Source organism: Lipotes vexillifer, unplaced genomic scaffold (assembly GCF_000442215.2).
Source record: "Lipotes vexillifer unplaced genomic scaffold, Lipotes_vexillifer_v1.1 scaffold835, whole genome shotgun sequence".
In the NCBI taxonomy this organism is placed as follows: domain Eukaryota; kingdom Metazoa; phylum Chordata; class Mammalia; order Artiodactyla; family Lipotidae; genus Lipotes; species Lipotes vexillifer.
The window spans coordinates 1411134-1423487 of record NW_006774135.1 but is presented as its reverse complement, the minus strand read 5'-3'; the positions used below and the strand labels follow the sequence as shown (position 1 = coordinate 1423487).

Below are 12354 nucleotides of genomic sequence, written 5' to 3'. Positions count from 1 at the left end.
CTGTGAGAGGCCTGCATACCGAAAAAAAAAAAAAAAAAAAGTCCAGCAGAACCAAAATGACCCGCCAGAATAAAACACAACCTCCTTTATGAGAGGGTGACATAGTCCAGACTCTCTACAATGTACCATCCACAATGTCCAGCCCCAAACCAAAAACTGCTAGACACACAGAGAACCGGGAAATGTGACCAACAATAAGGAAACTAAGTACTCAATAGAAACAGATGTTGATCTTGAACAGCCACCTCAAGATGGCTCAGATGCTGGAATTAGCATACAAGGATGTTAAAACAGTGATTGTAAACATGTGAAGAACTTCAAGGAAAATGTTTTCATAAGGAGTGAACAGATGGGGAATCCTAGCAGAGAAATGGAAACTATAGAGAAGAATCAAGTGGAAATTCTGGAGCTGAAAATTATATCTAAAATTTTTAAAATTTACCAGATGTGCTTAACAGCTGGTTGGAAACTGCCAAAGAAACGGTTAGTAAAATTGAGGATGGACCAATACAAATTATCCTATCTGAAGAACAGAGGGGGAAAAGGATTTTTTTTTTAGTGAAGAGAGCTTCAGTGACCTCTGGGATGATTCCAAGCAGTCCAGTATACGTATAACTGTAGTCCCAGAGGAGAAATAATGGGGCAAAAATATATGCATGTATGTATATATGTATATGTATATGTATATGTATATGTATATGATGTAGTTGAAGAAATAATGGCAGAAAATTTTCCAAGAAGCTCAACAAATCCCAAGATGATAAACACAAAAAGAACCACACCTAGGCACACCTTGATCAAGTTTCTGAAAACAAAAGATAAACATAACATATTCAAGGCAGCCAGTGGGAAAAAAAAACATTACATACAGCAGTATGAAAAGATGACTGACTTGTCATAGAAACAATGGAAGCCAGAAGACAATGGAATGGTGCCTTTAAAGATACATATTTTGGGGACTTCCCCAGTAGTCCAGGGGTTAAGACTCCACGCTTCCACTGCAGGAGGCACGGGTTTGATCCCTGGTCAGGGAATTAAGATCCCACATGCCATACAGCAGGGCCAAAAAATAAAGGTACATATTGTCACCTTATAGGACAACTGCCAAAAAATGTTAGAGAAGCAGAGTTAAAAGGCCAATGGAGGAACTAAAATAAAATACTAAAACTATTCAATTAACCCAAAAGAAGGCAGAAAGGGAGGGAAAAAAACAAAACAAAGACACCTAGAAAACCAATAGGAGGGTGGACCTGAAGATGACTCCATGGCTTCCGACTGTTGGCCAGGTCAGAGGTCAGATGCAAATGACTCACCAGGGTCAAGGCTCTCCTAAAGGGGCCCAGCCTCCCCCCTGGCCTTGTGTGCTTCCACAGTCAGGGCCTCTAGACTCCTCCCCCGCCACTCCAAGCTGCACACTCAGCCCCTGGCCCATGGCCCTTCTGGTACCAGCCCAAGCCCACCTCTGTGCCATAGCGGGTTCTTTATCAGTGTGGCCCTTCTGGGGTTCCAGACCATTTCCCCCGTCCGGAACTCTGATACGCTTGCCTCAGTTTCACCACGCCCTGCTTGAATGCTCACCATACGGGCCCTCACATTGGCTGACCCCCATTCCCACCCCATGGTGGGAGGGCAGGAGCTGGGCCATCTGCCCGTTCTGGTGTCACCAACACCCGGCATCAGGAGGAGCATGACAGATACACAGCTGGGACCACTTCTGCCACCCACCCTGCCCTCCTCCCCGTGCAGGAGGCTGTGGACGACATCCTCTCGGCTCTGAAGCTCAGCCCAAGAATGGTGGTCGCTGAGATCCGCTCTCTGAAGCCAGAGGTCCAGGCCCTCATCACGCAGGGCCTCTCATCCCGCTGCCGGGCCCTGTTGATCCAGCTGCCGGGCACAGGGGCCCGCCTGAGCAACGAGGACACCCAGAGCCTCCTGGCCGCAGGGGAAGCACTGATCGAAATCGATGCCGCACAGCCCAGCTGGCACATCCTCCTGGCAGACGTGCTGGCTGCAGCGGGTATGTGTCAGCCCAGACATGCAGAACATGGGCGTCTATCCCTGTTCCTCCCACCCCTGGATCCTTTTCTGTAAAATGGGAGAAAGAGACTCAGGACTCAATGGCTTGTAAGGTCCCTTCCACCCTGAATCCCAGGACCTGGTCCCCGTATGGGTCCTCCGTGTGGCTTTGCCCACTGGGAGGTGAGAAAAAGGAGTGATTTGGGGTTTCGTAAAAGGCTGAGATGCTCAGGCCTCCTCATTAACTCATGCATGTATTCAGCAGATGTTTATTGAGTGCCCTGTTCTAGGGGAGATTGTCTTAGGCCCACATGTGTCCGTCTTCCCTGCAAAATCTTGAAAATATTTCAGCACTAATTTGAAAGGGACACCTCTCTGCAGCCTGCGTTTCACAGGCCTGTCATCATCACTTGCAAGGCTGTGAGATGCCCCCACCAAGGCCTTCAGGGCCTCCGGGGCTGCTCTAATCCCATGCAGCCCTGCTCAGGAGAGAAAGCAGGTCCTTGCAGTGACCATGGTGAGGGGGCTTAGAGTCCTGTTAATCCACCTGGGGGTCGAAGAGTGTAGTGACTGCCCCCAAGTCGAGGGGCCGGGTCATCAGGTGAGTCTGTGTGAGCGACATGGTGTCACCGTGCCTCTCTGCTCCCTGCTCCTTCCTTCTTGTTCTGAGCCCCTCCATCAGCCAGCCACTCCCAGAGCCAGCACCAAGAAAGGCTGAACTGGGCTTCCCAGTGGCCCCTCTGCCCCAGCTCCACCATGACTGTCCTTCCCCAATCCCTGACAGGCAGCTTTGAGAAGGCCGGCACCCGCCTGCAAAAAGTCCTGCACCTGGCCCCTGCATCAGAGGCGGCCCGGGCCCGGCGTGGCCTGCTCCGGCTCAAGAAGGGTGATGTGCCGGCCGCCACACAGGACCTGCAGCGTCTGGCAGAGACAGATGCCCAGGACCTCGGCTTCCTGCTGTATCTCCTGGAGGCCTCAGAGAGGCAGAGCCTCGCCCAGGTGGGCACAGCACCCCACAGAGGCCCCAGCCCAGCCCCTCTCCAGCACCTCGGGTGTGAGACCCCCAGGCCCGGGGCTCTGGGTATGCTGAACTCCCCGTGCGCCTGATCTCACTTGGACATGGGGTGGGATGGAGGTTCAAGCGGGAGGCACCCAGATCTGGCCAGCTCAAGCCCTGACGCCCCCAGAGACCTCAGGGCTTCTTTACATGAGGCGTACAAGCCACAGCTGACTCGGGGTCAGGGAGAGGGAGGGGACCCCATCCTCAGAGCCAGACTGAGCTAGGCAGGAACACCTGGCCCTCGTTGGAAGCCCACCCCAACCCCCAGGTCAGGCCAGGAGAGGCGTGTCCCTCCCAGTGAGCGCGTGGGTGGCGGGCCAGCTCCTGCCCCTCAGTGAGCTGAGAGGGACCCTGAAGGGATGTTGGGCTGCGGCTGCTGCCTCTTTGGGTGGGTGATTGTTCCACTGCTCATTTGACAAGAACAAAGAGCACCTTCCACCAGGCCTTGGGTGGAGCCACTGCCCGCACTGTGGCCCCGGCAACTTGGTGGGGGTGGGGAGGACCGTTTCGGGGGAGGGGGAGTTTACTTCAAAGGGTGAAAGCGTAAGGAAGACCCTGAGACAGGGCAGTGGGGGTGCAAGGCGGCCCTGGAGGTGAGACCGCGGTGGCAACAGGTAGGCCAAGGCAAAAGCCTGGAGGCAGGAAAGATCTCAGAGTGTTCAGGAAACGGGTGGGCAAAATGCAGCTGGTGTGGAGTGCAGGAGGAGGGGCTTGGGGTGGGGGGCAGAGGGAAGGGTGTCCTCCATCCTGGTCTGGCCACCTTATTCCCTTCACTTGCTGGAGGCAGGAGCAGGAGAGGCAGGGCTGGGGGGATGGAAGCTGCAGAGTGGATTGCCCTGCAGTGGCTGGATTTAACCTTTTTTTTTTTTTTTTTGGGGGGGGGGGGCGGTGAAGGGACCAGCAGGTTGGAGTGGGGCGGGGCCAAAAGCATCAGCCGGTGAATCAAACCCCTGCGCGGCCTGGGGCAAGTATCTCACCTCCTTATGCTTCCGTGGGCTCTATCACTCAGGGTCCTTCAGGAAAACTAAAACCGCACTAGGTGTGTCAACGAGGGGGTCAGTAGGGGAGCTGGCTAAATGAGCGTTAGGGACGGAAGGAGTGAAGCGAGCAATGGGTCATGCAGAGGCGGGCAGCCCTCGTAGGGCTGAGGGGGCCAAGGAGCGTGTTAACATGGCCTAGAACTCAGAGGAGCGGCCGCGGAACCCGGGGATGTCGGAGGAGGGGGCCTGGCTGGGGTCTCAGAGCCTTGAGGCGGGGGGGAGGGGGGCTCTAAGCTGGGAGCGGGGAGCTAGGTGAGCGTCTCTCGGTTCACAAGGCGGGGCTGGTCAGGGCTCTGCCTCTGAGTCCAAACGACAGCCTGGGCCCGGAGGAGAGCCCTAGGCAGGGCCGCCTGCAGCCCAGATTCGGTGCCGCGAGAATTCGCTCGACGTTGGGCCGTGGCGGGGCGACGAGGGCCGACCCGGAAGTGAGGCGGAAGTAGTGGCGCCCCGTTTCCGGCGATAGTACGGCTGCAGGGCCGGGGCCTCCGCACTTCGCTTCTCCCCAGCTCCGGGAGGACCACGCAGAGCCCATGGGGAGGGCGCTGCACGGAAAGGACTGGTCGCCGGGCCGCGTCGCACAGCAGGGCCGAACTGGCTCCAGCCCGGGCTCCGGCCTCCCGCCAGCCTGTGTGCGTGGTCGGGCTGGTGGGAAGACAGGACCGTGCGTTCACCCCGCCGGGTGCTGGGTGCCCTGTGCTCTCGTGGGGACAGGCGGGGATCAGGGGCGTTGCTAGCACGTGGCTGCATGGAAGAGGGAGGGTCTGGAATGTGCCTGTTCAGTCCGTGGGGGGCCACTGTGGGCTCTTGGCAGCAGGAGGAGACGGATGAGGCCAATGGATTTTTCCGGGCCAGTTCGGCGGAAGAGGTAGGGCATTTTGGCAGGTTTGGAGAGTGGGCTTCAGTCACACTCGGAAAAGGAGAGTGAGCCTGGGGGTCAGAGGAGAGGCGTCGGCCCTCTGGGCTGCGCCATCCAGACGGGGGCAGCAGGGGACTCAATCCAGCAGTCCCCAGGGAGAGAAGTGCCAGGGTGGACAGCGCCCTCTGATCTCTGGCCTGGCCCTGCAGCATCCAGCGAGGCTGAGGCTGAGTCCACCACAGCTCTCCTGGACGCACCGCTCTGCCCGTCCCTGGGGAGCAAACGCAACCCCAGCCCCTGGGTCATGCTGGCAGGCGCTGGCAGTGCAGGGGGCGCCTGGAGAGTGTCTCCCTGGCCTTGACTCTGGCTCCACAGGGCCTGCGGGAGCAGCTCGTCGGTGAGCAAAGTGAGAAGCGCAGTAGCGCCAAGCAGACCCTGCTTTTCTGACCCGGGGCACAGGGGGAGGCCCAAGGAGCAGACGCAGCGGAGGCGGTGTTTGCTTCTGTCCTCGGGGCCAGGGCGGCCTCGGGGGGTCTCGGGGGGTGGGCAGGACGGGAGGCTGGGAAGGGGAGGGGAAGGAGGAGGTCACCCCGGTAAGAGAAGCTGGGCCCACAGGTGGGGCAGCAGGGCTGTGAGAAGGGGGAGGACGCCTTCTGAGCAGGGCCTGCCTACGGGAGAGCTTGCAGGGTGGAGGGATTGCAGCGGGTGGCCTCTGCCCTGTGCCTCCACCCCTTCCAGAGGGAGCGGGCAGCTTCTGCCTGGGGAACAAGCAGCGGCCAGCCCGTGAGGGGCCTTCATTGTTCTGGGTTGACCTGACCTTCCTCCCTCCGTCCTCTCTGTGCAGGCCGCAGCCCAGGAAGCTGACACCCTCATGAGCTCAGGGCAGCCCGGCCAGGCGCTGGGCTACTGCTCACTGGCTGTCCTGGCGGGTGGCGGTAGCGCCTGTCACCTGCGCCGGCGGGCTGCCTGCCTAGCCGAGCTACGGGAGTTTGGCCGGGCACTCGGGGACCTGGACCACGTGCTCCGAGAGGGTTCAGGGGACGGTGACCTCCAGGCACGGGCGGAGGACTTCTGCTCCCAGGGCTGCCTGCTTCTGAGTCTGGGCGACGAGGCCGGGGCTGCCGGAGCCTTTACCCAGGCCCTCAGGCTGGCGCCCACCCTAGCCCAGAGCAACCTGTGGCAGCGGCCAGGCCGGGCCCCCACTGCCCACGCGCTCCTGTGCGGGGCGCAGCACTGCCTGGACGAGCAGCGCTACACAGAGGCCTGGATGGCAGCCGAGGGCGGCCTCCTGGTGGACCCGGAGCACAGCGGCCTGAAGAGACTGAAAGCGAGAATCCGGAGGGAGGCAGCCTCGGGCTGCCGGCTCCACTGACCCAGCACTCCCCAGGCCCAGCCGTGGGGCCACCCTGTCATTAGCGTTTCTCGTCCGGACCCTGGGGTGCACCCCGCCCCCAGATCGGGGAGGTGCTCACCCACCCTCCCCCTCCTCCCAGTCCTGGGGCGGGCTGGTGACACCCAGCCTCGGGAAGCAGAGTGGAGAGCTCCCCACTTGCCTGAGTCACCATCCCAGGGGGCTCGGACACCCTCCCCTCAACAGCAACCTGGTCCCCAAAGCTGTGGCCCTCTTGGCCCACACGTGGGGCTCGGGCCTTAGAGAGCAGCCCCAGTCCTGTCCCTGGCTTGGGACCTGCAGGGTGGACGGGGTTCTGGCCGGCCCCTCGTGGCCCTGGGGAGACGGTGCCAGCCCAGGAAGCCCTTCTCCAGGTGTGAAGCAACCCTTGACCCTGGCCTGATGTTTGGGCCACAGCCTCCTGCAGGGCCTGGGCCCCCTCAAGGACAAAACTCCCAAGCTGGGCCCCAAACCCACGCTTTCATCAAGGTTGTTCTCCAGGGAACCCAGTGCCCCCTCCCCCACCTGCTGTGCAGAGCCCTCCGTCCCCCGCAGGGCCCCTGATGAGCAGAGCAGCCAGACGTCTACTCGGCAGGTCTCTGCAGGTGTCAGGTCTCTGCAGGTGTCCGGCAAAGCTGCCTGATGTCAAGGCGCTTCCTACGTGGATTAAACTGAGCCACCCCCGCCCACCACAGTTTGTTTGGAAAACCTTCTCTCCTGGAGGGAGCGGAGAAGCCCACCTTTCTCCCGTCACCGGGGTTTCAAAGAAGCCAGGTCCAAGTTACACAGTTTTTCTCTCCTGTTCCCGAACGCAACTGCTGGACGGGCCATCGGGTAAAGCCGGGGGCCAGGGGGTGCGTTCGCCCCTGCTGTCCTCCCCCCAAGACGTCCTGCCCTCATCCGTCCCCTCAAGGCCAGAGATCCCTGCGCTGAGCCTGCGGGCGCCCAACTCACCACAGCTCTCCAGGACCTGATGCTCTTTGCGGAGCCCCCCACGTGCCTCCCACCCCCGGCTGCTCACTGCTGAGCTGGAGGCTGAGAAGCCGGGCCTGGATGTGTCCTGACAGAAGGCACAGAGGGCAGCCCTCTCCCTGCAGCCTGGCCGCCTGGCCTCATCGCCTGCCCCTGCTGGGCGCCAGGACTGCTCACAAGTGGGCCTCTCAGCCCGCGGTTTCCTCTCCCCCCTCCTCCAGGGCAGAAGCTGGGAAGATGGAGCTAACTGCTGTCAAGCCCCTCACCACCGAGCGCATCTCCCAGAAGCTTTTCACGTGTGTTACTGCTTTCTTTTTCTCCCTGGAGGCTGAAGTAAGCTCGTCCTGTTCTGAAAGCTGAGGCTGGAAAGGTCCAAAGATTCACAGATGGTCATAGTCAAGTTAGCTGGGATGTCTGGGGACCACTCCCAGGCTCCTGGCTCTCCGGCCAGCTTCAACAGAAGACAGGCCTACGGGACATGCAGAGAGGGCTCATCCTCCCAGCTCCACGGGCCAGGTCTGCCCTGCCCCGAGTCGTCCCCACCCACGTCCACCTGGGCAGGGGGTGGTTCTCACATCTGCAGATACACGTGAGGCCACTGTCCCAGCCTCCTGTTGTGGCGCCCAAGTGGACAAGGGCTAGCGGGCGCCGGATGGCCTCCAGAGCAGATGATCGGGTGGGTCTGACACAAATCAGGCTGTTCCCCCAGAGCAGACGCTGCACCTTGTTTTCTCAAAATCCCATTTCAGGTCACCAAGAAAATGTTTATGATGTGGTATAGAGAGCATTACCTACTCTCAAGACGATAAAGCTATAAATTAATTTTTTTAAATTCCCTGCAGGAGGGGCTTCCCTGGTGGCACAGCGGTTAAGAGTCCGCCTGCCGACGCAGGGGACGCGGGTTCGTGCCCCGGTCCGGGAAGATCCCACATGCCGTGGAGCGGCTGGGCCCGTGAGCCACGGCCGCTGAGCCTGCGCGTCCAGAGCCTGTGCTCCGCAACGGGAGAGGCCACGACAGTGAGAGGCCCGCGTACCGCAAAAAACAAAAAAAAAATTCCCTGCAGGTGAAACAGCTCTTGGATCCAACAGGAAATCAAATCTGGAATTGCAGAATATTGGGAAAAATAATTGTGACAAAAACAGTCCAGGGAAGCCCCTAAGGGATACAGTGTCCAGAGGGAAGTTCACACCCTGAGTATATAACTGACCAACGAATATGAAGCATATCTTCATCCTGAGAAGTTAAAAAAAGACAATAAAATAGAGAAAATCAGGTAGGAATTAGTAACGACAGGAGCAGAAATTAATGAATTAGGAATAGAAAAACGGAAGAACTCAGAAATCCAAAATACAGTTCTTCAAAAATCAAATAGATGAACCAGTAGCTAACTTAATCTAGAAAGATGGAAAAAGCACAAAGACAAATTTTTTTAAAGTAATAAGGACAAAATAACAGGAAATTTAGAGAATCATAAGGCATTACTTTTCTCAATTTCTGTACAAATGTTTGAAGGCCTGGATGAAATGTATAGGTTCTTAGGAAAACATTATTTAACTAAACTAACTCCAGAGTAGACGTAAAAATTACACAGTACAATTACCGTGGAGGGAAACAGAAGGTTGTTAGGGAGATTTCCCCAAAGCAGCTCCAGTTCCAGATGGTGTCAGGGAAGATCTGCCAGCCTTTAAAGAACAGTCAACTCGTAATTGCTTTAAACTCCTTCATAGCCAAGAAAAAGAAAAGCTTCCAAGTTATTTTTTTTTCCTATCAAAGTATAGTTGATTTACAATATTGTGTTAGTGTCTGGTGTACAGCAAAGTGATTCAGTTTTACATATACATATATATATATATATATATATCTGTATTCTTTTGTTTCAGTTCTTTTCCATTATAGTTTATTACAAGATAGTGAATACAGTTCCCTTCCAAGTTCTTTTTTGAAGAAAGCATGATCTCAACCAAATGAAAGCCACAAACCAATTTCATTTAGAGATTTCCAGTTCAGAAACCCAAATGAAATACCAACAAACCTGAATCCAACAGCATGTTAAAAGAATAACACACCACAAGCAACGTACACAGGAATGCAAGGATGGTTCAAAATTGGGAATGGTGTTCATATAGTTTATCACAGAAATAGACCTAAGGAGAAAGTAAGTCCCATGACCCTTCGTGGGTCTGTAGCGGGGCCACGGGTCACGCGTGGTAAGTCCACTCCAACATGTCATCTCCCTGTGCCTTTGGGTTCCTTCCTCTATGGCACATGAGGGAGGTTCTGGCATCTCGGCTTCATTAGCTACAGACCACCATTAAGTCCAGATAGAGTCACTACCCGCAGCTGCCGTGAGCCAACACACAAATTCGGAATCTTTGGCAGGTGCACCCATATGAATGGAGCCAACCCAGCCCAGTGCTGGGCTCCCTCCACTGTGGTCTGACACCCCTGGACCCAATCCCCATGCATAATCCCCAGGTTTTTCAGTGTCAGTTAATTATATCTTGAAATTCTTTGGGTGGATGTGCTCTTTCCTTCTGGGACAGATGTCGTACTTTCCCCCACCCTGAGCATGCTGAGATTGGACCCTTCTTATGGGTCTGGGGTCAGCAGGCTGGGGGTTGAGTAGAACGAGGATCCTCTTTCTAGGCACCTGATCCACGTGAGGTCCTCGCAGGGTTTATAGTGAAGAAGGGCTCGGGCTTCCCTGGTGGCGCCGCGGTGGAGAGTCCGCCTGCCGACGCAGGGGACGCGGGTTTGTGCCCCGGTCGGGGAGGATCCCCGCGGAGCGGCTGGGCCCGTGAGCCACGGCCGCTGAGCCTGCGCGTCCGGAGCCTGCGCTCCGCAACGGGAGAGGCCGCGACAGTGAGAGGCCCGCGCACCTCGATGAAGAGCGGCCCCCACTCACTGCAACTGGAGAAAGCCCTCGCGCAGAAACGAAGACCCAACACAGCCAAAAATAAACAAATAAATATAGTGACGAAGGGCTCATCTCCTCAGACCCTGGAGGCGCTCAGAGGACCCTCGGGGTTCGAGGTTCTCAGCTTCATCTGAGCCCAGCCAGACATCCCATTCCTCGTTTCAGGGTCCCCTTCCTTCCCAGTCAATGCCCGAACTTTCTCGTAAGAAACTTGGTGAGGCTGCGAAGGCACCAACACTGCTGGGATTGTACTACTCACAGGATCAAATGCTGTGTTTGCCTTTCAGCCACATCAGCCCTGTGCTGCTGAGAAATGAGGGACTCTTAGGGCCGTGGCTGGAGCTGAGTGCAGACCTGAGCTCGCAAGCGTCCAGGACACCAGGGACCTCGCGGCTGCTGTCATTCCGTCAACAGTGGGGGCAGCCCTCAGCTCCCGAGGCCCAGATCCAGCTGTCACATCACAGCCGAGCTCGGTGGCAGCTCGGTCACTCCCAAAGCCACCACGTGCCACGAGTCACATCTCCCACGGCCTCGGGCCCAAGGACACAGCTAGGCCAGTCCCCAAACCTCATCTCTGGAGGCACCTCCTGGGGCCACTCCTAGTGCCAATTTATGTGTCATCAGGGTCCACTCAGGAGACAGAAACCACACCCAGTGATTCAAATAGCGAGAATTTAATATAAAGAACAGTTAGTTACGGGGGTAAAATAACTCTGGGGTCACGGAAATAGCAGCCGAGCTCCAAGACAGGCAACCTGGCCCTCGGCACGGGCCACTCCCGCCCCCAGGTGTTTCCCAACCACACTGTTGGGCCAGGCACTGCACATCTGTCTTCTCCTCTGACTCCGTGGCAAACCTTGTAGGGGAGGGGACCAATGTTCCAGCTATTGGGGCTGGGTTGGGCGCTCAGTGATGGAGCCCTGGGGCACAGTCAGACCGCCCTGGCCCCTTCCCTTCTGCCCAGGAGGCCCAAGGCCTGGCTTCAGGACGTAGCGAGCAGGGAGTGGGTGCGGGGGCTCCCAGAGGCCCGGCTCTCATCCCAGCTCTCCAACTGCCTCAAAACTATTTAACCTCTTCCAGCCTGGAGGTCTTCTCCAAGCGGGGCACCTCGTGCCTGCCTGCAGCATGGATGGACAGGGCCAGGAGACGGTTCCCGTCGTGCTGAGGCCCAGAAACATGCCTGCCAGGGGATGCTGGGCTTCCTGCAGAGGACAGGACCTACCCCAGACCACCCAGCCCGAGAGCGTGGGGCAGGGAAGGACTGGACCCAGCAGTAAAGGGCAGGTGTCTACAGGGTCTGAGGGTAGCCCCAGGAACAGAGGCTACTCCCTGCCTGCCATGGTCCCAGGACTGATGAGGGAAGGGATGCCCACCACCTACCATCATGGGGGGCTGCCTTCTTGGACCCCAGGGCTGAGGCTGGGCCTCAGACCTCCACATCCCACATCTACTGCCTGAGAGACAGGGAGGGGTGGGCAGGGAGCCCGCACTGACCCCTGAGCTCACCTAGGAGAAAGGACTAAAATCCACCTGATGGAGGTGTCCTGAGCAGCTGGGTCGCTGTCTGTCTGGGGATCTGGCTGGGGCTGGGAGTCTGTAGCTCCATGGCCTGTGGACTCCCCCGCCCCGCTTCCCAGCTTCTCCTGGAAGGGAGCCAGCACTGCTAGGCTTGGTACCCCCCAGAACCTGCCGGCCTCAGCGCAGTGCCTGCTAGGAGGCCAGGCCAGGACCCCAGGCTCCTTGCTCCCTCAAAGCTTCTATCTTTCACTGATGGAGCTACAGATGGGGAGGACCCAGAACAGGGCAGTGTGGGTGGGAAAGCGCAGCTGAGCTCCTGAGACCGGCCAGCATCTGCATCCAAGCAGCCTATGGCAGGGATGGGGGCCGCTCTGGCTGTACTGCATCGAGCGTGGGTCCCCAGGGCCGTCACACTCTGGGAAGGAGTCTCTAGCTGGCAGGCTGGACCCTGACCCATCTCTGGCTCCCAGGAAGGGCAGTTGCAGCTTCTCAGTCCCCTGACCTTGACCTCATCCCCATTCAGGCCAGCAGCCCAGAGAGCTTCCAGGCCAGGCTGCCAGCCCCTCGCTCTGGCTGTGTTTGTT

At 57.7% G+C, this 12354-nt stretch overlaps 1 protein-coding gene across 1 annotated transcript in view; it reads left to right on the top strand.

Moving 5' to 3' along the window:
- Positions 1-6344, top strand: part of TTC34 (tetratricopeptide repeat domain 34) — a 22830-nt gene extending 16486 nt beyond the window's left edge. Inside the window, exons 6-8 of the mRNA XM_007448978.1 lie at positions 1747-2017; positions 2801-3015; positions 5817-6344. Of these exons, the coding sequence (XP_007449040.1) occupies positions 1747-2017; positions 2801-3015; positions 5817-6344 (1014 nt within the window). The remainder of the gene's footprint in view (positions 1-1746; positions 2018-2800; positions 3016-5816) is intronic.
- The last annotated feature ends 6010 nt before the right edge of the window (positions 6345-12354 follow it).